This window comes from Oratosquilla oratoria, chromosome 14, assembly GCF_046742065.1.
Source record: "Oratosquilla oratoria isolate Oo_2021 chromosome 14, ASM4674206v1, whole genome shotgun sequence".
Taxonomy (NCBI): domain Eukaryota; kingdom Metazoa; phylum Arthropoda; class Malacostraca; order Stomatopoda; family Squillidae; genus Oratosquilla; species Oratosquilla oratoria.
Genome location: NC_134790.1, coordinates 32,766,427 through 32,793,919, shown reverse-complemented (window position 1 = coordinate 32,793,919; position 27,493 = coordinate 32,766,427). Strand labels below are relative to the sequence as shown.

At 35.6% G+C, this 27,493-nt stretch overlaps 1 protein-coding gene and 1 long non-coding RNA gene across 2 annotated transcripts; one reads left to right on the top strand and one right to left on the bottom strand.

Moving 5' to 3' along the window:
- Nucleotides 1-1,684: 1,684 nt before the first annotated feature.
- On the bottom strand, nt 1,685-22,651 carry LOC143032830 (DNA excision repair protein ERCC-8-like). The gene is made up of 5 exons (XM_076197960.1): nt 22,345-22,651; nt 18,893-19,108; nt 17,339-17,515; nt 16,233-16,425; nt 1,685-2,405 (listed from the first exon to the last, which is right to left on the bottom strand). Exons 2-5 carry the CDS (start codon nt 19,100-19,102, stop codon nt 1,687-1,689), a joined length of 1,299 nt encoding a protein of 432 aa, XP_076054075.1. The 5' UTR covers nt 19,103-19,108; nt 22,345-22,651; the 3' UTR covers nt 1,685-1,686.
- LOC143032831 (uncharacterized) lies at nt 21,881-27,493 on the top strand. Its single transcript, XR_012967142.1, has 3 exons — nt 21,881-22,061; nt 24,228-24,317; nt 27,333-27,493. It is a non-coding gene; the product is annotated as an uncharacterized LOC143032831 (long non-coding RNA).

Sequence of the window (27,493 nt, the reverse complement as noted above, 5' to 3'; positions counted from 1 at the left end):
GCTATCCTTGTGTCTTCTAACATATTTTTGTGTTCTCTCTCTTCCCACAAAGCCATTTTAGGAGGCACATAATTTACCACAAACTTCCTGCTCTTCTTGTCCCTGTCCTCTATTTCCATCATAATCATCTCCACTCTATTCTTTCCATATGTAACATTCCTCACATTTATATCCTTCTTCATCAGGAACATAACTCCACCACCTTGTTTTACTTCTGTTTCTAATCCAATAATTATATGCACCATGTCCTACACTGTTGGGTGGTAATGGACCTTTCAATTTTTTCTACACAATTCCCATTATGTCTGGTTCCTTTTCCTTCAGGTAATCATTCAGTTCATTCAAGCCTGTTATTAATCCATCTATATTTGTGAAAGACACTTTTAATTTTCTGGTACCTCCATCGTGTTTTCCATTTCCCTTCTGTTTTTCTCTACTATGAACCATTTCCCCATTTTCATATCCACTACTCTCCAATAGAGTTTCTCTTTGACTCTGTTCTGTTCTTGTTTTTTTCTTAGCTTCAATTATTTTTGTTTTTTCCTCTTATCTTTCCTTTTCATTCATCTCTTTTTATCCATACTTATTTATACTGATCATTTTTAATAAGACATTCTCTGCTGTCGTTTGTGACCTGAATTTAACCTTAATTGGTCTGGTCTTGTCTATATTGTATTTCCCTAGCATATAAATTTCTTTAATTTCTTTCTCTATTTCTTGTTCACCTTCTTTATATATTCAAATACCTTGTTTGCTTTTTCTTTCTCATCCCTTACTCTTGCAGTCCTATTTGGATAATGTTTCTCTTCCATTCCTTATATAATCATACATTTCTTTTTATCTGTTAAGTCTCTTACTATATTCTACTTCTCTCTCATCACTTTAGTAACTGTGTCTTGAGTGTGTTCCTTCAATTTTTGTTTCACTATATCTCTAAATTCAATTTTGCTATCCTGGACTTTTTTCCAATCACTTACCTCTTCTACTATGGGCTCTTTATTTTTTTTATTATTCCTCCTTAATTCCTCATTCTCCTCTACTTCTCTGAACTGTCTTTTTAATTCATCTACTTCTTTGATTAGGTTTTGATTCTCCTTCTTTAGTTTTTCCAATTTATCAAGTCTTTATGAAATTGTTGCAAGTTGGCTAAACCTAACCTCCCATAATTTGATCATTTTTGTAGTTTTTCTTCTACACTTGCTAATTGGGGAAGGTTGTCATCTTCCTCCTCAATAAATCCATAGAAATTCTTATCTGTACTTTCCATTGAGCTGCTCTTATCTATATTCCTACTTTTAATTCCCTTACTTGTTCAACATCAGCTGTGTCGTCTGCACATCGTTTGTTGTTTACACTCCTAGCATTTGAGGCATGTTCATCCCCTTCCTCATTTCCTTCCATTTTCTTCAATAATGCCTCCCCTTCACCTTTTTTTACCTGCCCACTACACCACGAGATTTCCCCCTTCCCTACTAATGCAACACAGGTACTCCCTCATTGCTGAAATCCATGAAAGTTGCATTTTTTTCTGGAGATCCAATCTTCACCGTCAATCCGACGATGTGTGTGTGTGTGTGTCTGATTCACCATGGTCTTGGATCATGTGTTGGACTCATGATCAACAGCTATTTCCCTCCCAGCAGAGAGCGCAGAGCTGTGTGTGTAAGTGTTCATATAACATTCACATCAGTCTTCATCACTACTCCAGTCATCACAAGTTGGTCCTTTAGCTTTTTTCGTGGGCACAATATCTTCAATTTCATCTTCTTCTATATTTTGAGTCTCTACAAACAACCTTGGTTTCCAAACAAGACAGTTTCTATCCGTTCCATAACTGTACAGGTCATAATTCCTTGGATTGTATACAACACCATTTACAGTCATTAAATGTCCATTTAACACATTCACTAATTTTCCCGAGAAGAGCTCATACACCAGAATTCTTGATTTACTCGGAAGATACACAAGGTCTGGAGTTGTCTGGTATGAGACAGCCATTTTCACATTATTTTTCAACTCTGTATAAATTTCACTAAACTCAATCATTGCATTTTCTCCAGTTGAGGAATTCCACAACTTTAATTCTCCATCATAACCAAAAGAAAGAAGCCAAAGTCCATCACGCGTGAAACAGAGAGAAGTCACTCGACTCCTGTGAGCAACTGTTAGAATTTTTCTCCTCTTCCTCATGTGCACTACCTCAGGACTGGCATTGTCCATGTCAAGTAGCTGTAAACATCCTCTGCTGGATCGAACATCCCAAAATCGTATTGTTTGGTCTCGCCCTCCTGTGGCAAGAATGTGTTGATTTCTTGGAGCCCATTGTATCACTGAAGCAGCGTCTTGATGCCCATGGAGACGATGTGTACAAGAGCCAGTACGTAGATCACATAAGATGACATCCCCTGTGAAACAATAGAGCATTACCATATTATAAAGCACAACCTATGCATTTTAAAGATTTATAATTACAAATACCCTGCCACATTGCTAAGGTCAAAGGCCGTGCAGTACTTCCTGAAAAATTCATTGTGATTTTGGAGGTGAACAGAACTAGCCACTGCACTGTTGTAGTCAATGAAATTTGAGACAAAAATTATAATTATATATATCATAATTTCTACCTCAAATTTCATTGGCTGGAATAGGATAACCGGACAGGAATGACCATCCATGAGGAGCTAATATGAATGGAAAATAATGGGAGAGGATTGGGTGGGAGTGGGTGCGAGCCTTGACTTGCTACCTCCCTTATATGGTAGAAGAGGCCCTTGGTATATAGATATACACAGACACACACACACACACAACAGTCAAAGTGACAGCGAAGTTTGGAACTCCAGGAAAACTGAAAATTTCGTGGATCTCAACGACGATGGAGTACCTTTGTTGTATTAGTAGAGAAGGGGAAAGCCTGTGGTGTAGTGGGAAGGTGAGGAAAAAGGAGAAAAGGAGGGATTACTGAGGAAAATGGAAGGAAATGAGGAAGGAGACAAACGGGCTCCCCCAGACGTCAGAAGGAATGTCAACAAAAGGGCTGCAGACGACACAGGTCAAGTCGAAAATATCAGTAAAGGCACTAAAATTAGAAATATAGATAAGAACAACACAATAGAAAGTGGAGATAATAATTTTCATGGATTTAATGAGGGAGAGGATGCCAACTTCCCCCGATTAACAAGTCTTGAGGAAAAAATAGAGAAAATGAACAAACACTGGGAGGTTAGGTTCAGCCAACATACACAGATTATTCAAAGACTTGATAAATTGGAAGAACTAAAGAAGAACCAAAACCTAAATAAATAGAATAAAAAAAACAGTTAAAAGAAGTAAAAGTTGAGAATGTGGAATTAAAAAAGAATAATGAAGAGAATAAAGAGTCCACAGCAAAAGAGGTACAGGGTTGGAGAAAAGTTCAAGAGAACAACAAAATTGAATTTAGAGATATAATGACACAGATGAAAGAACAAACTAAGGACACAGTAAAGTGATGAGAGAGAAGGCGAATATAGTAAGAGATTTAGTGGACAAAAAGAAATGTATATTTATATATAAGGAATGGAAGAGAAGCATAATCCAAATAGGACCACAAGAGTAAAAGAGGAGAAGGAAAAGGTAAACAGGATATTAGTAGTTCAAGAGGATGAACAAGAAACAGGGAAAGAAATTGAAGAAATATATAGAATAGGGAAATACAATACAGATAAGACCAGACCAATTAAGGTTAAATTCAGGTCACAAATGACAGCAGAGACTTAGAAAAAAAAACAGGGAAACTAGCAAAAAGTGATCAGTATAAACAGGTATGGATAAAAAGAAAAATAAAGAGGAAAGAGAGGATGAGAAAATGAAAAGAATAGAAGCTAAGGAAAAAAACAAGAAAAGAACAGAGTCAAAGAGAAATTCCATTGGAGGGTAGTAGATATGAACGTGAGGAAATGGTTCATAGCAGAGAAAAACGGAAGGGAAACAGAAAACACGATGAAAGTAGCAGAAAACTAAAAGTGTCTTACACAAATATAGATGGCTTAATAACGGGCTTGAACAAACTGAATGATTACCTGAAGGAAAAAGAACCGAACAGAATGGGAATTGTAGAGACAAAATTGAAAGGTCCATTACCACCCAACAGTGTAGGACATGGTGCATATAATTATTGAATTAGAAACAGGTAAAACAAGGCCTGGAGTTATGTTCCTGACTAAGAGGGATATAAATGTGAGGAATGTCACATACGGAAAGAATAAAGTAGAGATGATTATGATGGAAGTGGAAGACAGGGATGGGAAGAGCAGGAAGTTTGTAGTAAATTATGTGCCTCCTAAAATGGCTTCGTGGGAAGAGAAAGAACACAAAAATATGTTAGAAGACACAAGGATAACACTAAATAAGATAATGGGTGACTTTAATTGTAAAGAAATCTGCTGGGAAGAGTTGACAGTGAAGGGTGGAGACGACCTATGGGGAAATGTTATACTTGATATGATTATAGAATATACAATGATGCAATGGATACAAGAGAATACTAGGTATAGAAATGAGGAAGAACCATCGAGACTGGACCTAATAATCACATCAGAACCTGAAATAGTGGAAAAGATTAAATATAAGACACCAATAAGTAAAAGTGACCACATATTAGTTGAACTGGAACTAAATGAGGAAAAATACATGGAAAAAAATGAACAATATACAAAGGGAAGATTGATGTATGAAAAAACAAATTTTAATCAAATAAGAGAATTCTTTCAAAAAGTAGACTGGGAAAGGATACACAAGGAGGAAACAACAGTAGAAGAGAAATGGAATATTTTGACAACAATTTATAAAGGAGTGGAAAACTATGTTCCATGACAAAAACAAGAAAAAAGGGTATGTAAAGTGTTGGTACAACAAAAGATGTGGGGAGTTAAAAGACAAAAGGGATAAAGCTTGGATAAAATAGAAAAATACAAAAGACCTGAAAAATGGAAAATATATACTAGTTATAGAAATCAATATGTACAAGTGTGCAGAGAAGCAAAGAGAAAATACAAAAAAGATGTCATAGGAAAATGTAAAGATAAACCAAAACTATTTTCCAGATTTGTAAACAACAAAAAGAAAAACAAATAAGAATTAGAGAAACTACAACAAGGAGCTGAATACACAGAGGAAATAGAAATGGCAGAAATCATGAACAAGCATTTTAAAACAGTGTTTACAAGGGAGAACATACAACTTAGAGATATCGATTGGGAGAAAGTCCCCCCTATGAAAGAGATAGAAGTAACAAGGAATGAAGTAATGAATCCCTTGAGTAGTCTCGATGTCAGAAAATCGTATGGATCAGATGAAATGGCAAATTGAATTTTGAGAGAATGCAGGAATGAACTAACAGACAAAATACATAGTCTAATAAGCAGTTCATTGAAAGAAGGAAAAGTTTGAGAAGATTGGAAAAGAGCAAATATAGTACCAATATATAAAGGAGGAAACATGGAAAACCCTACTAACTATAGACTGGTCTCTCTTACAAGTACAATAGCTAAAATTTGTGAAAGAATTATCAAAATTAGATGCGTAAGGCATTTGGAAAAAAAACAACGTACTAAATCCAAGGCAATTTGGATTTAGACAAGGACGATCATGCATCACAAACTTAATGTGTTTCTATTCAAGGCTAATAGATGTAATACAAGAAAAAGATGGATGGGCTGATTGTGCATTTCTAGACCTGAAATTTTTTTTGACAAGGTGCCACATAAGAAATTGCTAAAGAAATTAGAAACTGCAGGAGGAATACAGGGCAAACTACTGAGGTGGATGGAAGACTTCTTGCATGAAAGAAAAATGAGTGATGATAAGAGACAAACACTCTAATTGGGATGAAGTGATTAGTGGAGTTCCACAAGGAACAGTTCTGGCCCCAACAATGTTTGCTATATACAGTCGTACCTCGGTACTCGACCGCCTCTATACTCGACCAAATCGGTGCTCAACCAAAAAATTCGAGTAGAAAATGCATCGGACCTCGAACAGATTTTCGGTACTCGACTAGCTCGAACAGCGGGTAAGCGTCAGTTCGACTCAGACCGCCAGCGGAGTAAGACGTACGCAGTTTGTTCGAGTATTTCTTCCCAGATTTAAACTTTTTCGTGTTGCTCTAGCCCTTAATAATGGGTCCAAAGAAAGACAGTGATAAGGGGAAAATTGGTTTCGGTGTTCGAACAAATCGGTGCTCGACCACCACCTCAGAACGGATTATGGTCGAGTACCGAGGTACGACTGTATATATTAATGATATGGATAACAGAATCGAAAGTTATATGAGCTTCTTTGCGGACGATGCAAAATTGTTTAAAAAAAGTGAACACCGTAGAAGATTGTGAGCTGCTGCAGAATGATCTCAATAAAGTATGGGAATGGAATAGAAAGTGAGAAATGGAATTCAATATTAACCTCTTCACTCCAGGGCACATCGCATGTCTGGCAGCATTAGTTGCCCGACGTGCAATGTTGCGTCATAATAATTGCATTAAAAAAATAAAGTAAGTGCTCAATCGTTCGTTCTCTTTCACCCGTGTATTTTGATAACCATAGAAAATATGATGAAGCCAGTTTATAGAGAATGAAAGTTACGTAGGGACGACTACAATAAATATAATCAAGATGGCGACATCGGCATCATCGAGTACCCACTTGCTCCTCATGCCGCCTACGTAGGCATCACCGTATGGAAGTGGTTAAGAAGTGTAGTATAATGGAATTTCGAAGAAGCAAAAAAAGAATAGTGGGATCATATAAATTGGGAGAGGATGAAATTAAAAAAGTAGTAAACGAGAAGGACCTGGGAGTCATTATTATAAATATGTCCCCTGAGAAACATATCAACAAAATTTTTGGAGAAACTTATAATTTAATAAGAACAACCAAAGTGGCATTTACATACCTGGACAAAGAAATGGTGAAGAAAATACTAATCACTTTGATAAGACCAAGATTGGAGTATGCAGCAACGATGTGGTCACCAAGTACAAAAAAAAAATGTATAACAAAACTTGAAAGAATACAAAGAGCAATTACGAAACTGGCACCAACACTTTCAGAACTATCGTATGAAGAGAGACTAGCAAAACTTGAGCTACAGACATTAGAGCAAAGAAGACAGAGAGGAGACTTGATAACTATTTATAGAATCATGAAAGGCATAGAAACTATTGATAGAGAGGATCTAATAAAATGGGATAGTAGAGATACAAGAAGACATGGAAAGAAAATCAAGAAAGACAGTTGTAGAGGAGACCTGAAAAAGAACAGCTTTCCCCACAGGGTAATAGACGTTTGGAGCAAGTTAGATGAAAATGTGGTGTGTACAAAAACGACACACGAATTTAAAAACAGTCTAGATAAAATGAGATATGAAGACGGGACACCACGAGCATAGCTCCCATTCCCGTAAAATACAACTAGGTAAATACACGCGTTGGATTGATGGCGAAGATTGGAACTCCAGAAAAAAAATGCAATTTTCATGGATTTCAGTGATGAGGGAGTACCTGTGTTGTATTGGTAGGGAAGGGGAAAGCTCATGGTGTAGTGGGCAGGTGAAGAAAAAGAAGGGGAGGCATTATTGAGAAAAATGGAAGAAAATGAGGAAGTTGAGGAACTGGCCTTGAAAGTCAGAAGGGGTATAAACAAAAGGTGTGCAGACGACACAGCAAAGGTCGAACAGGTGAGCAAAAGTATTAAGAGTAGGAATATAGATAAGAGCAGCTCAATGGAAAGAGGAGATAATTACTTCTATGGATTTATTGAAGGAAATGACAACCTCCCCCAACTAGTAAGTCTAGAGGAGAAACTAACAAAAATTAATGAAGCATGGGAGGTTAGGTTTAGCCAACTCGCACTAGTTACACAAAGAGTTGATAAACTGGAAGAAATAAAGGAGGAAAATCAAAACCTAACTAAAGAAATAGAAGAATTAAAAAGTAAAGAGAAGTAAAAGATGAGAAAAAGGAATTAAAAAGGAATAATAAAGAGAATAAAGAGCCCACAATAAAAAGGTAAGTGGTTGGAAAAAAGTCCAAGAGAATAACAAAATTGAATTTAGAGATGTAGTGAAACAACAGATGAAAGAAACTAAGGACACAGTTATTAAAGTGATGAGAGAGAAGGAGAATATAGTAAGAGACTTAGCAGATAAAAAGAAATGTATAATTATATTAGGAATGGAAGAGAAGCATAATCCAAATAGGACTACAAGAGTAAAGGAGAAGGAAAAAGTAAACAAGGTATTAAAAATAGTTCAAGAAGATGAACAAGAAATAGGGAAAGAAATTGAAGAAATATATAGACTGGGGAAATACAATATAGACAAGACCAGACCAATTAAGGTTAAATTCAGGTCACAAATGACAGCAGAGAATGTCTTATCAAAAACAGGGAAACCAGCAAAAAATTAATAGTATAAATAGGTATGGATAAAAAGAGAGATGAATAAAGAGAGGAAGAGAAAACAAAAAGAATAGAAGCTAAGGAAAAAAAAATGAGAACATAACAGTCAAAGAGAAATTCTACTGGAGAGTAGTGGATATGAAAGTAAGGAAATGGTTCATAGAGAAAAACAGAAGGGAAACAGAAAACACGATGGAGATTAAATTAAAAGTGTCTTTCACAAATATAGATGGATTAACAACAGGCTTAAATGAACTGAATGATTATCTGAAGGAAAAAGAACCTGACATAACGGGAATTGTGTAGGACATGGTGTATATAATTATTGGATTAGAAACAGAGAAGTAAAACAAGGTAGTGGAGTTATGTTCCTGACTAAGAGGGATATAAATGTGAGGAATGTTACATACGGAAAGAATAGAGTGGAAATGATTAAGATGGAAATAGAGGACAGGGACAAGAAGAGTAGAAAGTTTGTGGTAATTTATGTGCCTCCTAAAATGGCTTCATGGGAAGAGAGAGAACACAAGAATGTTAGAAGACACAAGGATAGCACTAAATAAGATAATGGAAGATGTAGGAAGAATATTTATAATGGGTGACTTTAACTGTAAAGAAATCTGCTGGGGAGAGATGACAGTGAAGGGTAGAGACAACCTACCATATATGATTATAAAACATACAAGAATTAATGAAACTACGACAAGGAGGAGCTGAATACACAGAGGAAATAGAAATGGCAGAAATCATGAACAAGCACTTTCAATCAGTGTTTACGAAGGAAAACACACAACTTAGAGATGTCGAGTGGGAGGAGAAAGCCCCCCTATGAAAAAGATAGAAGTAACAAGGAATGAAATAATGAATCACTTGAGTAATCTCGATGTTAGAAAATCACATGTTCCTGATGAAATGGCAAACTGGATTTGAGAGAATGCAGGAATGAACTAACAGACAAAATACATAGTCTAAAAAGCAATTCATTGAAAGAAGAAAAAGTTGCAGAAGATTGAAAAAGAGCAAATATAGTATCAATATATAAGGGGGGAAATGAAGAAACTATAGACCAGTCTGTCTTACAAGTATGGTAGCTAAAATTTGTGAAAGAATTATCAAAATTAGATGGGTAAAGCATTTGGAAAAAAACAATGTACTAAATCCGAGGCAGTATGGAGTTAGACAAGGAAGATCATGTATTTATTTACCTAGTTGTATTATACGGGAAGGGAGCTATACTTGTGGTGACCCATCTTTGTATCTTTCAGCATTAAGTTTTTTCTTAAAATCTTGAAGAGTGTTTGCACACAGTTTCTTTGTTTAATTTGTTCCAAGTATCTATCACTCTGTGTGGGAAGCTATTTTTTTCATATATCTTCTGTAATTATCTTTTTTTAGTTTCTTTTCATATCCTCTTGTTTTTCCATTGTCCCATTTCAATCAATCATTCTTATCTAAGATTTCCATTCCTTTCACAATTCTATAGATAGTTAGTAGGTCTCCTCTTTCCCTTCTTTGTTCCAGAGTTGGTAATTCTAATTTGGACAGTCTTTGTTCATATGTCATTTTGGAAAGAGTTGGTGCTAATTTTGTTGTTGCTCTTTGTATTCTTTCTAATTTTTTATATTCTTTTTGGTACTGGGTGTCCATAGTGTTGCTGTGTACTCAAGTTTTGGTCTTATTAGTGTAGTTAATTACTTTTTTATCATTTCCTCATCCAAATAGACAAATGCCACTTTTATTGACCTCAATAAATTGTAGGTTTCTCCGACTATTTAAATAATATGCTTGTCTGGTGTCATGTCTTTGCTGATCATCACTCCAGTTTACTTTTTTGACCTCTTCACCAATTTCATAATCTCTCGAAATTCTGTTTTTACTTTTTCTTGATATTGAATTTCACTTCCCACATTTGAGTCCATTTCCAGATCTTGTCCAAGTCTTGTTGTAATGAGTTGCAATCCTCCTCTGTTCTTACTTTCTTTAGTATTTTTGCATCATCTGCAAAGAAATTCATATAACACTCTACTCCTTCATCCATGTCATTTATGTATATGGCAAACATGATCGGGGCCAGTACTGATCCCTGCGGGACACCACTTATCATTTCTTCCCAATTTGAGAATTTATCTCTAATTACTACTCTCATTTTCCTCCCAGTCAGGAAGTCTTTCATCCATTCCAATAATTTTCCTCTGATGCCACCTATTGACTCTATTTTCCTTATTAGTTTCTTGTGTGGTACCTTATCAAATGCCTTTTGTAGGTCCAGAAAGGCACAGTCTGCCCAACCATCTCTCTTGTATTATATCTATTAATCTCGAGTAGAAGCAGATCAAGTTTGTTGTACATGATCTTCCTTGTCTGAATCCAAATTGATTTGGATTCAGTATAGTTTTTTCTTCCAAATGTTTAACCCATCTATTTTTGATGACCTTTTCGCAAATTTTTGCTACTGTGCTTGTCAGGGAGACCGGTCTGTAATTTGATGGATCTTCCTTGTTTCCTCCCTTATAAATTGGTACATATAATGTTTGCATTCTTCCAGTCCTGTGGCACCTTTCCTTCTTGAAGTGAGAATTTAATTATATTGTATATTTTATCTGTTAATTCCTCCATGCATTCTTTCAGTATCCAATTTGCAATTCCGTCTGGACCATGTGATTTTCTGACATCAAGGGTTTTGATTTGGTCGCTGATTTCCTTCTGTGTTACAATTATTTCTTTCACTGAGGGGGATATATCTCTATTTCCTCACAGTTAGGTGAGTTTTCTATTGTGAATACTGATTTGAAGTGGTTGTTCATAATTTCAGCCATTTCCAGTTCTTTTGTATATTCGTATTTACCCTGGCGCAGCTTTTCTACTTCTTCTTTATTCTTTAGTTTGCCATTTACATATCTGTAAAATAGTTTGGGTTCTTCCTTCCATTTTTCTATTTTTTTTTTTTTTTTTGTAGTTTCTCTTTTCATCTCTGCGCATTTTTCCATAATCATTTCTTAGTTTGATGTACATTAGCCATTTGCTTGTTTTCTTGTCTTTTTTACATTTCTTCCAAGCTTTATCTCTTTTATTCTTAGCATCACTACATTTTTTGTTGTACCAGATTTTTATGTATGTTCTTTCCTTTTTTTGTTGTGGTACGTATTTATTCACTCATTATAAATTTCTTTTAGCATATTCCATTTCTCTTCCATCCCTGTTTCTTCATTTAGGAATTTTCCCAGTTCGCATTGCAAAAGGATTTTTTGAGTTTCTCAAAAAAAAAATTGTTGTACATTAGTCTTCCTATTCTATGTTTATCATTTCTGCTTTGATCCATTTGCTCTTTCAACTCAAATTCTATTAGTACATAGTCACTCTTTCCTATTGGAGTTTTGTACTCAATTTTGTTGACAATATCAGGCTCTGTCATAAGTATTAATTCCAGCCTTGATGGTTCTTCACTACCTCTGTATGTGATATTTTCCCTTATCCACTGAGTCATTGTGTATTCAATGGTCATGTCGAGTAGGACGTTGCCCCAGAGTTCCTCTACACCCTTCACTGTCATTTCCTCCCAACATATTTCTTTTGAACTGTCACCCATAATTACTATATTTCCTCTGTCCTTCAGTATATTAGTTAATTCATATTTTGTAACTTCTAATATTTTGGAATGATCACTTTCTGTCCAGGACTGTGTTCTGGGGGATACATACACCACTACAAATTTTCTTCTCTTCATAAATTTGCTTTCAACTTATATCGTAATTGATTCTACATTATTTTCTCCTTCAGTTATTTTTGTTACATTTAAATCTTTATTAGTCAAAATTAATACTCTGCCACCCTGTTTATTCTTTCTATTCTTTGTCAATCAATTGTATAAACCTTATCCCACAGTGTTGGGTGGTAGAGTACACTTTAATTTAGTTTCCACTATTCCCATTATGTCTGGTTTTTCTAAGACCAGATAATCATTTAATTCATTCATTCCTCATGTTATTCCATCTATATTGGTATAAGCTATTTTTAATTTCCTTTCTCATCTTTTTCTGTCTGCTTTATTTCCTTTTTCCTTATATACCATTTTCTCAGCCTCAGGTCCACCACTCTCCAAAAAGAAATCATTCTTTTCAGTTTCAGTTCTTTATTCGTTTTTTTTTTTTTTTTTTATTCACTTAGAAAAAAGTTCTTTTTCTTTTTTCTTCTTCACTCATTTTTTTTTTATCCATATATTTCTGTATTGTTCACTATTTGCTAATTTCGTTGTTCTGGATAGCACTTCTGCAATTGCTTATGATCTAAGCTTTACTTTCAGTGGCCTGTATTGTTTTTCTTTACAGTATCTACCCATTCTATAGGTCTCCTTGATTTCCCTATCCAAACCTTGTCCTTCCACTTGTAATTTTTTCAGAATTTCCTTAGCGATCTCTTTATTCTCCTTTTCTCTCTAATATCTAGGTACATCATGCTTCTCTTTAATGCCATAGATTGCAATGCATCTTTTTTATCCACTGTGTCCCTAAGTTGCCTTTCTCTTTAATTACTTGTATCACCATTTCCTTGGTATTCTCCTTGACCTGTTGCTCCATTATTTCTTTAAAGGATACTTTTTGACATTCCTGTTCAACTTTCCACTGTTTCTTTATTTCCTGTAAGTCATTTTCTTTGATTTTTTTCTTCCACCTTTTCAGTCACTGCTTGCATTTGATCTTTTATCTCCTTTTGTAATGACTCATTCCTATTTATATTCACTTTTCAAGCTTTCATTTTCTCCCTTTAATTTATTTAATTCCTTTTTTAAGCCATCTATCTCCCTATTATTCTCCTCATTGGCTTTCCTTAGCATAGCTACTTTGTACATTATTTTATACTCACTTTTAAGCTCTAATAATTCATCCAAAATGTCATTATCTCTATTTCTCATTATTTCTATACCTGGGCTCTCTATCCATTTCTAACACTCTATGCATATTTCCTTCCCCTTGAAGCTCCAAAAGAAAACCTCTTTCAAACTTTTGGTATTCCCTTGGTGTTTGAGAAAGACACGTCTTCTTTCAAATGACACCAATTGTAGTCTCTATTCTGCTTTCTTCCAAGCATCTTTTTGCTGGTTCTTTGTCTTTCGGAGTTTCTTTGCTTCTTTCCATAAACAAAAAAAAAAGAGAGAGGGGAAAATGTGTCACAAACTTGATGTGTTTCTATTCAAGACTAATAGATATAATACAAGAAAGAGATGGATGGGCTGACTGTGCACATCTAGACCTGAAAGAAGCTTTTGATAAGGTGCCACATACGATATTGCTAAAGAAATTAGAAACTACAGGAGGAATACAGGGCAAACTACTTAAATGGATGGAAGACTTCTTGCATGAAAGGAAAATGAGAGTGGTGATAAGAGAGAAACGTTCCAATTGGGATGAGGTGATTAGTGGAGTTCCATAAGGAACAGTTTTGGTCCCAATAATGTTTGCTATATATATTAATGATATGGATGAAGGGATTGAAAGTTATATGAGCTTCTTCGCAGACGATGCAAAAATGTTGAAAAAAGTGAGCACCGAAGAAGATTGTGAGTCACTGCAGAGTGATCTCAATAGGAAGTGGGAGATGGAATTCAACATTAAGAAGTGTAGTATAATGGAATTTGGAAGAAGCAAAAAAGAATAGTGGGATCATATACATTGGGAGAGGAAGAAATAAAAAAAATGAAAGAAGAGAAGGACCTGGGAGTCATTATTATGAATGATATGTCCCCTGAGAAACATATCAACAAAATTTTTTAAGAAACTTATAACTTAATAAGATCAATCAAAGTGGCATTTATGTACCTGGATGAAGAAATGGTGAAGAAAATACTAGTCACTTTGATAAGACCAAAATTGGAGTATGCAGCGACGACGTGGTCACCAAGTACAAAAAAATGTATAACAAAACTTGAAAGAATACAAAGAGCAATTACGAAATTGGCACCAACACTCTCAGAACTATCATATGAGGAGAGGCTGGCAAAACTTGAACAAGAAGTGAACAAGAGAGACCTAAACAAGGTTTGGAAATGGAGGCAGAAGTGGAAAGAAGACTTCAACATTAAGAAATGTAGTATAATGGAGATTGGAAAAAGTAAAAAAAAAAAAAAAGAATATCAGGACAATATACAATTGAAACAAAGGAAGTGAAGAAAGTGGGATCTGAAAAAGGCCTGGGAATAATTATCTCAAATGACTTGTCCCCTGATAAACAAATAAACAAAATTGTCGGAGAATCCTACAACTTGCTTAGATCAATAAAGGTGGCTTTTACCTATTTAGACAAAGAAATGGTTAAAAAAAATATTAGTCACACTAATAAGGCCTAGACTGGAGTATGCTGTGACACTATGGTCACCCAGTACCAAAAAGAATATAAAGAAAATTGAAAGAATCCAGAGAGCAACCATGAAAATGGCCCCAGCACTTTCAAACCTGTCATATGAGGAGAGACTGGCTAAACTGAAATTACCGACTTACGAATAAAGAAGAGAAAGAGATAACCTATTGACCATCTACAGAATCACGAAAGGACTTACTAAATTGGGACAAGAGAAACAGAAGAGGACATGAAAAAAACTCAAAAAGGATAGTTATAGAAGAGACCTGAAAAAAAAAACAGTTTTCCACACAGAGTGAACAAACTGGACAAAACAATAGTGTGCATAAAAACCATACACGAATTTAAATGTTGAGACATTCTGACAGCTTGACATAAGTGGAGTAGGAAATAAAGTAGTCTTAGTCTGAGTTTATTCCTGACTAGTTTCACAGGTATGCTTTTTCAAAGGAAGGTCATTCCTTTGAAAAAGCATACCTGCGAAACTAGTCAGGAATAAACTCAGACTGAGACTCCTGTGTTTCCTACTCCATTTACGTCAACGAATTTAAGAGCAATCTAGACATTGCGCGATACAAAGTTGGGACACTATGAACATGGCTCCCCTTCCCATAAGATACAACTAGGTAAATACACATATGTACACACATACACACACAACAAAAGCCCTTTCCTGTTTCAAGGGGGGTAGCCAATTCAACACACAAGGCCATATTAAAAATAAATGAAACCCATTCAGTCCCAACTTTTGTCTCAGCATCTCAGACTGCCAGACTCCATACTCCAACAACAACTTCCAGACATAAGGTCCAAAAAATAAATCCCTCCCACACCTGACAAGAACTACACTGGCACTCCTGCATTCAGTACACCATCCAGCTTGAAAGTACCAAAACAGAATAAGCCTCGCCACACATTCAAACTGCCCCAGACACAACCACCACATAAAGGACACAGAACACCTCAAACTACAATCCCTCACACTAACAATCCCCAGACATACATACATATACTAAGGGCCTTTTCCCCCTTACAAGGGAGGTAACCAAAGTCAACAGGTGTAATTCTATTCACACCCATTCCATCCCCATTCACTACCCCTCTCTCCCTCTCATCTCGGCTCCTCCTGGATGATGGATAATCCCTACATTTCGCCCATCGCCCTGGGTTAGAAGGAATGCAGCAAGACACAGCCATTCACAGGAGGGCCACTTCATTGACCCAGACAACAACACAATATATCTTCCCTGAGTGTTATGGTCCCACCTGGAGGCTGTTGCCAGTTACCTGAAGGATGGTCTTTAGCAAGAGAGACCCAGGCCAGCAGATTAATTAATCTCATCTTAGCACTTCAGGGAAGAAAAGATCTCTTGTTCCCACCATAGTGCTCGAGACAAAAGCAAGGTGATGTATGCCAATTAGCACAATGATTACGGGTATACTACCTGAGTCTCCGCCTGCAGCTATCAAAGAATGTTTAGATGCTACTGGTGACATGTGATGGTGACATATTTTGCAGTCCAACTTAAATTGATCCACAGGCTTCATCCTGTTTGGGTCCCACACCTTTAACCGATCATCTTGGCAGGAGGTTGTAAATAGTCCAGCATCAGCAGGATACCACTGGACACAGTCAACCTGATGTGAAAAATGAGGATCTTACAAGAAAAAATTAATAAATAAGCAAGTCCATCTTTTTTGCAGAAGACCTGCAGCCTCCACATACCCAGCATCAAATAAACAAATAAATCAGCAACAAATAAACAAATGATAAATGTCATAAAGTTTAATTTTTCTACATAAAGTATAATAATATTTGTTTTACTGAGGTGTTGATATAGGGGACATTAAATCCCATTTAATGCGTATAAAGTACACAAGTACTATGAATTGGCCATCATCCCTATGTGGAGGATAGTTAAAACTCTCCCAGTTTATACACATTAAAACCTATTGAGCAACACAAAATAAATCCTTAAAAATAACAACTGGCTGCTCCTGTCATTAACTAGTAGGAGGAGGAAGAGAGAAAAATTGCTGATTGTCAGCTCTCAGAAAGTGAAAGAAAGGTGGTCAAAGTTAACAGAGACTTTGAACATAGAGCTACATTTTTAGATGAGGATCAGGATGTTGATGAGATCTGAAGATGAAAAGTGAGGAGATGATTCTCTCTGATGTCCCTCCTGCAAAACCACCACAAATAAGAACCCACAACTGATCCCAAGAGAACAAACCCTAGAGGGTATCTAGTTTGTCATAACATGTCTGTCAACTTCCACTTCTTATTCACATAAGGATCGCTGACATTCCTTCCTCAACAAAGAAATAGTCCACACTAACATAGCATGGAGTTCTCTCTTGAGAAATAATTGTGAGGGCTCAAAGACCATTGCCACCTGCCATGAGGCTGGGGATAATTAAATGATACCATTGTTGTTCAATTAGAAGCTTTCTTCTATAGATTTTTTTGTATTAGCTGGTATAATTCTATTACTAATTTAGTTTAAGTCTTCCTCATTTTGATGTATGTTTGAAACAAAACAACTCTTACCTTATTTTTGTGGCTCCCTCTTCTTCCACCAGGAACCAATCCAACAATGGGAATTTCCCCATCAGCAGTTTGTGAATTGACATCATAAATGGCAACTCCTCCATCACTCATACCACATAATAGATACTGGTTATCTACACTATCAAGATCAGCATGAGTTACATGTGAAGAACCAATCTGCCAAAAATATCACAGTTGTAGCTCTATTTGTGCAATACATGAGGCCTGAATATATTTTTCAAAGGAAATACACTTTTTCCAAAGTAGTATAAGTATATATAAAACACTTTGATACAATTGTACATATAAAGTCTGAGAGATTACAGTGCCAAATAACTAATAAGTTCAATTTCAACTAGTTCATAATTAGCTAAGTTACGTAAATGTATTTTTCATTACCGTATTTTCCGGCATATAGTGCGCGACTTTTTTCCGTTGGAGGGGCCTAAAAATGGGGGGTGCGCGTTATCCGGTGGTGCGCATTATCTACGGCCTACGATAAAAATTCTGCGGCTGTGTGTGTAATTTTTTTTTCACAACAACGTGACAATGTTGGCCGTCACAAAGTCGGGAGGCACACTTCTCCGTGACGTTCCGTGAGAACAAGAAGAACAGCCATGGTGACATGAAAGAATAAGCCGGCATGGGCTACCGTATATAAATATTTGGTATAGGTAGGTATCTATCGAATCTTATTTTTCATGTTTAAATAGGCCTAAACACCATGAAATATGATCAATATTTATGATATTTGCCCATGTTCACAGCATCTTAGTTTGAATTTTTTGTTGGCTTTGTTGCTTCACTTTAGGTATGGTACAAATTCCGTTGCGGCTGTTCATAAAATCGTGTCAAACACCTGACTACAACACCCTCTTTCGGGAGTTATATTAACTAAACGTCACCTCGATGAGAGACTGTCCTATTTCACCACTGTCATTGCAGGTTCAAAGCTAAAACGAAACAGTCTGTAGTTTGTTTCAGTATTAAATAAAAAAAAAAAATGGTAAAGACGAATTATTTCCTCAAGATATAAAATGAACATTTTCTGTAAAAATCCCGAAATTTTTCTGTATATTTTACTTTCAATAAACTTTTTTAGATCATATTTCCAAACAAAGCTACAAAGTAATAAGGGACCAACGCACAACATGAGTCATATACCGGTACATGTAGTTCCGACTTTTTCTTAGTTGTGTCCTGATTGATGCCTAAACTGACACTTAATTTAGTGACAAATCAACAGATTTCCCAGCGGTGGCTCTAGCCAATGAAAAATACTTCTCCATGTAACCTCGTTCACATGATATAAATACCGAGGTAAAACTGCGCTATAGACAAATGCGATCGGGCATGCGCGTTATACGTCGGTGCGCGCTATCTGTGTACTGAGATAACGAAGTGCATGGGTGCGCATTATAACCCGATGCGCGTTTTAAGCCGGAAAATACGGTAGTAATTAAACTAAAAAAAAATCCTTGATCTCCTTGTGCAATAATCAAAATGTTTTGCAATCATCCAAAATAATGAAACCTAAACACACTCATTCCATACTTGCTCTTTCTGCTGAAATATTCTATCTGTGACCATATGTGTCTCAGCTATGCTCGTTTTGACTCTAGAGATGTACTGGGAGTTTGATAGCCTTCCCTGCCGCACTTTTTCTAACCCTCGAATAGCATCTAGTCGACACTGCTTAGTTATAAACTTGCTCCACTTCAGTTCAGGCAAGGGCAGATTTTGAAAGAATTCAGAATTCATCATTCCTAGCTGAAATATTTTAAAACACTTTTACCAAGACACTCGCAAACATGAAAATGGTCACATATTGTAGACTAAATCAAAAATGAACATAACAGAGAGAGAAACTGGAATTATACAAAGGAAACTATTCAGAAAGGTAAAATTATTAAAAAGGTCCAGTGCAGAACAACTTTAGAGAGGCAGCAGATGATTTCTCTGAAACAGAGAAATAGACATGATCAAATGTAGATACAGAATGTTAAAAAAAAAAATACTACAAGAATTTTACTAAGTGCTTCACTCCTAAAATACCATAGTTTAGTCACTAAATTTATATCTAGACACTAATAATGTTCCACAGGTTAGATGTAAAGTAGTAATGTTCACTCTAAAATATTATTCGGTATTTGTTCAGTTGTGTACATGGACGCAATATAGCGTTAGAAAATTAAATATTAATTTTGTAAATTACAGACGCTCCTCTACTTACGTTCATTCATTTTACGTTTTTTCGATTTTACGTTTGAACTGACTGTAAAAAAAAAATTGTAAAAAAAAAAAATTTTGAGTGAATTTTTTAGTTTAGCGCGCTCTCCGTAGTTCAAACGATACTTACGCATGACGCTGCGTCCATTGTTTACATGGCACAAACGACAGACTGAACGTGCCTTGCCTCATCCTCATCCTCCTCCACCATCTCAATTTATGTTGCTTGAATTTAATTGATTGGAAATTAATGTTATTATTTTACAATGTTACATGTATAATTAATGATTTAGGGGTGTTTTATAAGATACAGTAATAGAATTTACGGATGTATAGTACAGTAACAACTTATGTTCATTTTCAACTTACGTTCGGCCGTTCGGAACGTAACTAAAACATAAGTTGAGGAGCGTCTGTATAATACATGAACGTAATATGCAATTTTCTTGGCGGAAATAAAGATAAAAAATACCTTGCTATAAGCCAATATGCTAACGAACGAAGTCGCTAGCATAGGATCAGGACACCATCTTGTCATTTGTCAAGTGTTGTCTGCCTGGTCCAGTTGAGGCCTGGTGTACGCCCTTGGTACTTCTGCCAGTACTTCACGAGGTATATATTCTTGAAGGAATGCTATGGAGCTGAAATCCATGCATTCCTTCAAGCTATGAAAAAATCTATATACCCCACAATCAGAAAGAGTGATTGAACAGGCCGCCAACATCTGTGATGACGATGATGATGACGATCCGGATGACCTTAAATTACAGGTACCGATTCACTAAATACACGTTAGGTTAGGTTAGGTAAGGCGAATTTATCATCCTTTCATTTCTTCGACGTCTGCATCTATCATAACAAACATGGCATACCATTCATCCGGCGTGACTTCGTTACTTACGAAATCTGTTTTAGCAACTTTGTTGCTTTTTATTTCTGCCAAGAAAATTGCATATTACATTGATATATTATAATTTACAAAATTAATAATTAATTTCTTAACGCTATATCACGTCCATGTACACAACTGAACATTTACCTATTATTCTTTCCATATACACAAACCATCCCAGTATTCTTTGATCCACCCTATCTGCTACAGGTCTCTTTCCACCTACACACTCTGCCTCATATCCATATTACTTACTCTATACCTGTAATTTCTACCATGCTTCTAAAACATGTTTAGGCTCTTCTTTCCTGGCTCCTTCAAATTCTAATTCTCTGCTCCATGCAGTGCTGTAGGCATAATATATCTTTTTCTTCTTCTTTTTTTCATTTATCCCTAGATACCTATTTCTTATGACACTTTTCAATCCCTCCTAAATGTTTACTTGCTTCCAACGTATCTGAAGCTAAATTTCAGTTCCAGCTATTCATGCTAGAACTATTCTCCTGCTAATCATTTCCTTGAATACATTTAACACTTTTTGACCTTTAAGGCATTTATAGTCTTTATAAACTATGCTAAATTTCTTTTTAATTTTAAGGGTACACTCCACCAGTCACAGTTTGTAACTGATTTGTAGTAGTCCTGCATGCTTGATCAACAAATCAATCTGTTGCCACGGTCTCACTAAACGCCGACCAAAGTCGACCAACGCCGACCAAAACCACACAATGACGGTTTTTGCTCAAATGCATAATCTATATATAAAAATAGCATGTGGTTGCATTATTTGACCTATTTTCTTTAAAATGTGTGATTTCCATGTAAAATCATCAAAGAGAAGTTACGTTTTTATCCTCTGCAAAATTACCAACCGGCAACCAACGCCGACCAAACCCAAACAATGACGGCTTTTGCTCAAATGTATAATTTCAAATAAAAATTAGCATATGGTTGCATTATTTGACCTATTTTCTTTAAAATGTGTGATTTCCATGTAAAATCATCAAAGAGAAGTTACGTTTTTATCCTCTGCAAAATTACCAACCGCCGACCAACGTCGACCAAAACCACACAATGACGGTTTTTGCCCAAATGCATAATTTATATATAAAAAATAGCATATGGTTGCATTATTTGACCTATTTTCTTTCAAATGTGTGATTTCCATGTAAAATCATCAAAGAGAAGTTACGTTTTTGTCAGTTGAGCAAAAGCCGTCATTGTTTGGGTTTGGTCGGCGTTGGTTGCCGGTTGGTAATTTTGCAGAGGATAAAAACGTAACTTCTCTTTGATGATTTTACATGGAAATCACACATTTTAAAGAAAATAGGTCAAATAATGCAACCACATGCTATTTTTATATATAGATTATGCATTTGAGCAAAAACCATCATTGTGTGGTTTTGGTCGGCTTCGGTCGGCGTTGGTCGGCGTTTAGTGAGACCCCTGTTGCCATTGATCTCTCTTGCAGAAGACCTGCAGTCTTCAGGTAACCAACAATGTGTGACTAACATATCCATCTGTGACTTTTGGGCCTATCACTCCTGTAACCAGCCTCATATGGACACTGGTTGTTATGGCCCAAATGGATGAGTTAACCAGGTGAGTTAACCCTAAGTTGAAAACCACTACTAGGATAGCATATCAAAGACAAAGTAAAGACACAACTCACAAGAAATATGGCGAGTGATAATTTAGAAACAATATTTGTGGTTCCACCATATATAAAACTACTATTGCACACATCAAACAGGAGTGATGGCAAAAAAGCATGAAACTGGGAACCATCAAGCTACTTACTAGTAAATATCGTATGTAACTAGTCACTAGTCTAGAGTGACTAGTCTACATTGTGTAGTTTATCATACCTAGTAAATTAACTTACCAGTTTAATTTTTTCAACTTAAATAAAGCTGTAGCACCTCTTTTCGTGATTCTTCCAATTAATCATCTAAACTGGCTTCATGTTCAAAATTTATGAAATGTCCAAGCCATTCCACAAGAAAGTTTTACATCATCTACAATTTTTGTAAGTTATACAAAATTCGCTCTCCCAATTATCTTGTATCAATAATGGCTTTAAATAGAATCAATTGTCAATGCAGTATGTTCTTCAGATATTACTAAGAATAGTAATCAATTTGATTTTTGTCTTTCTTCATTTTGAAGTAAGTGCAAGATGGTTACGATTCTTACTAACATAAACAAAACATACGTTTCCTACGTGATCGATGACAATATTTCTGGAGCAGGATACGTGCACATATTTTTCATGTTGGTCATTATTATAGCAAATATAATCTGCAATGTATAACAACTATGAAGTATATGTACGAAAATACTCCAAGGATTAAAAGGAGAGGTTATATAATAAATTTAACTTAAAGACTCACGAAGAATCTCTTGTGTGTAAAATAATGGAAAAAGGAAATGTGCAGGCCAGAATATTTTTATTACATGTCTTGAGTTTGGAATTTTAACTTTTATGATATTGGCTAATGACTGTACAGTTTTCATAGTCTAAATTCAAATGAACCAGTTTTGGCGATAGCATATTGACATGTAGAATTTTTATTGCCGTTCAATTCACGAATGGAAATTTTTTAGTTTGAGACATTTTATAAATCATAACTGCTGTGTGGGACTATTATCAACAGTAGTTGAACAATCACTGCTCCCCACAATTTCATTCATAATCCGCACAACTACTTACAATTGATTTACACTATTTACACGATTATTACACTCATTGAGCATCAGAGGGAGTGGCCTCAACTGGATTAATTAAGGACTTTTTGCACAATCGCAATGCAAGTGTGGTGGTCAACCATTATCATAGTAACACTAGAAATATGGTTAGTGAAGTTCCCCAGGGCTCTACTTCTTTTTCTAATTTACATTAATTATATTACACATAATCTTTGTTCTCTTGCTTTTTATGTGCCGCCTTGTGACACTGCTTCTGACCCAGGGCATTGGGCGAGATGCAGGAATGACCCCTCATCTAGGAGGAGCCAAGGGAAGAGGGAGGGAGGGGTGTGAATGGGAGTGGAGTATGTGGGGATGGAATGGGTTAGAGTGGATTTTATGCCTTTTTTTTTACCTCCCTATGGTATATAATTATGACCTTCATTTGTATGTAAAGATAACGCTCGATACAAACTAATATTATCAATGACTTCGCCACATGTAGTCAGACACACTGTAAACGTATGTATATCGTTTACATCACCAATTTGAGCGTGGCTACGTCGAGTTGAAGTCTTCCGGAGCTCTGAATGGTTTTGAGGTAAACCCAGCTGGATGAGCTTTTATTTATTAAACAGATGATTATGTACAGACCCAGAGGGAGAGTTCTGTGGTAATCCCTATATGGGGAGAGTCCCGTGGGTAATCTCTCTATAGGGAGAGTCCCGTGGATAATTGGGAGAATCCCAATATGGCGACGCAGTCGCCAACATATATACACAGAAATGCCTTCATCAGCATTTCTGCGTGGGGTTAGTTAGTTAGTTAAGGTTTATTCAACAAAATAAAATACAATTTATACATACAAATATACATTTTTTTTTTTACAAAATTACTTGTTGAAAAGGGAGAGCGTGAAGCAAAGCTTATGGGGAAATAATTATTTTTATTTAATTTATATTTGTTACATGTTAGTATGATATATACACACACACATACATATAGATACATACACACACACACACACATATATATATATATATATATATATATATATATATATATTCTTCTTTTTTTCAGTGAGATGTAACACGACGCCTGCTAACTCCGACCTCACGTAGGAATCGGGGTCACGTGTGAGCATCGCATCATGTGGGGGTCAGGTGAGAGGTGAGAGGTCAGGTCGATTGTTGATGGGACTATAATTGCTTACTGCGCGGATCCGGGTCACCGTCACCTGCAGGAAAAAAAAAAAAAAAAAGGCAGACTTGGGCGGTACATGACAGTTTCTCCATGAATACAATCATGAAGTGGACCTGAAATGTTCAATATACTAATACTTATAGATTAACAGTGGTGGGCGTTGCGATAAGTAAAGCGATAATATCGCTTTAACCGGAAAAAATTATCGCTTATATTTATCGCTTTCAAATTTCCCGCGATAAATCCAGCGATAAAGTAGAAGACGAAAAACCGTTACGGCGGGAGGTTACAGGCTCATTGTTACGCGGCAAACAGATATGGTGTTTTAAGTTAAAAAAGAGGTTTTTAAATGGATAAGTAGCAAAAATTGAGTATTTTTGTATTTATCGCAGGATTTATCGCTTATCGCTTTAAGGTATCTTGGAAATTTATCGCTTTATCGTTATAGGACTAATTTATCGCTTTACATTATCGCTTTATCGCAAAATTTATCGCTGCCCACCACTGTAGATTAATGGCTTTTTTAAATATCGTTTGAATGTTGATAAACTTTTTGTCTTAGGTAATTCCTTTTCAAGTTTATTCCATGTGTTAACACCTATAATAGATAAGCATTGGCCTTTTTTGGTTGTTCTGTATTGAGTTTTTAAAGAAGTCATTTGTATTCCTAGTCGCATAGCGAGTTTCGTAAGTTGAGTAAAATTTCAATATGTTTTGATTCATTTGTTTATTGTAGATATGGTGCAAAACAATGGCAGTTTTGTACTTTATTAAGTCCACGAATTTCAGTAGATTTAGTTTTTTAAATAAATTATTTGTATGTTCTAAACGACCTACATTGTAGATTATACGCAGTGCCTTTTTTTTGTGAGGTAATTATGCGTTGAAGATTAGTTTGATAAGTATTACCCCAAATTTCTGAACAGTAGTTTAGGTGTGGTAGTAGTAGACTGCAGTAAATGGTACGTAGGGTATTTTCATTGAGGATATTTCTCATTTTATGCATTATTCCTAAAGTTTTGGACATCTTATTTATCACGTGATTTATATGATGTTTCCAATTAAGTTGATCGTTTAAATACACGCCTAGGAATTTGCTGACGGACGCTTTTTCAATAATTTCGTTATTTGTTTTGATCGGCTTAGTGTTTTCATTATTTTTGTAGAAAAGTAGGTAGTTAGTTTTTGATACATTTAAGGATAGTTTATTGGCTGAAAACCAGTTAGATAGCTGACATAATCCTTCATTAATTGTCTTAATCAGTTTGTCGGAATTTATATCGGATCATAGAATGGTGGTATCGTCGGCGAACAGTATAAATTTCATAAGGTTGGATACATTTGTAATGTCATTAATGTATAGTAAGAATAGTTTGGGTCCTAGAACTGAACCTTGAGGTACTCCGTATGTAACTGGTAAAATATGTGATCTTTCTTCCTCAATGGCTACATATTGTTTCCTGTTTTTTGGATAACTTTTTTGCCTTACCTCTTAGCCCATAGTATTCGGCCTTTCGAATTAGGATTTCATGATTTATTGTGTCAAATGCCTTTTTTAGATCAATAAATATGCCGGCTGTCTTTTTCTTTTGTTCTATATTGTTAGTTATCTCTTCAATTAATTCCATTACTGCTGTTGACGTTGAAAGATTTCGTTGAAATCCATATTGACTGTGGTAAATGACGTCATTTTTTTATAAATGAGTCAAGGCGAATTGAGAATAACTTCTCAAGATTTTTGGAAAACTGTGGTAATAGTGAAATTGGTCTATAGTTTTTATAACTTGATTTGTCGGCTGATTTGAACATCGGTATTACTTTTGCTATTTTCGTTGCATTTGGAAATATTCCTTGTTCAAATGATTTATTGCATATTGTCAGAAAATTATTTTTGATGATAGGCATAATTTGTTATGTGCAATCGAGTGATTTCTTGTTCTGCATTGATTTTACTATGTTCAAAAGTTTGTTTTCCGTGACGGGTTTTAAAAACGTAGTGTTATTTATTCGGTGTTTCAAAAAGGTCTCATAAGTTTGATGTGTTGTTTTTACTTGTTTCGCGAGGTTAGGTCCTACATGGGAGAAAAAATTATTACATTCGTTTGCCACTTCTTTTTTAGTTTTTCCGTTTTTAATAATGTCTTTGAATTCATCGGTGTTATTATTGCTGGGCCTAGTTAAGTTGTTTAATACTTCCCATGTCTTTTTTAAATTACCTTTATAATTTTCAAGCAGTGTGTCATAGTATTTTTTTTTCGCAGTTCCGTTAAATTGTTGTAAGTTTGTTTTTGTACGCTTTGTATTTGTTTTCGTCTGTCAAGGACTTGCTTATAATAGATTTCTTGTAAAGTTGGTTTTTCTTTCGACACGCGTTGCCTGTTGACATTTACATGATCTCTTTCTACAGTAATGTTTGTAAGTTAATTGTAGTACAATGGATATAGTCAGTTTTAGTGAATGTGTCTTGACGTTGTGTATGCTTTAGTTATGATTATGTAGTTGGGTAGATGTATAGGTATGATTAATGACATGTCTAGTGGGAAACATTTATTGGTAGGGTCGCGCGAGTGTGATGTATGCTTGTTTGTGATTTTGGAATGTGTGTAGGTCAGCATGGGATTGGCAGTACTGTTTGGGCTACAGTAAATATGGATTAACCTGTGCCTGTGTCTGATGATATCCTGTGTGGCATGGTAGATCACATGTCGTGCGTGCGACATATCGTTTGGTTATAGGGTTAGTAGTGGTTACAATACCCTAGTGCATGTCCTTTTGGTTTGAAAACGATTTCAAATAAATGTATTCTATTAAGATTTATCAAGAAGTCAATATTTTGGAACACGATTAATCACAATAGTATTATTCAAACTACTCTCCTATCCCTACGAAAGAAATCGCATCTGACTTATGAGTAATGATAGACACATCCATGATATTTCACCAACTTATTGCAAGTTAATTCTTACTCTTTATTTATTTCAGCTCCCAGTAGTAGGCGTTACGCCTGTCAATGGTACCAGCATGTTTCTCCATCTGGCTTTATCTTGGATGACCTCTTCATCCCTAAGAGTTCCGATGCTGGGCTATTCTAGCTACAATTAATAGTGAAGCTTCCTTTACTGTCCCATTATACATCTTGTATA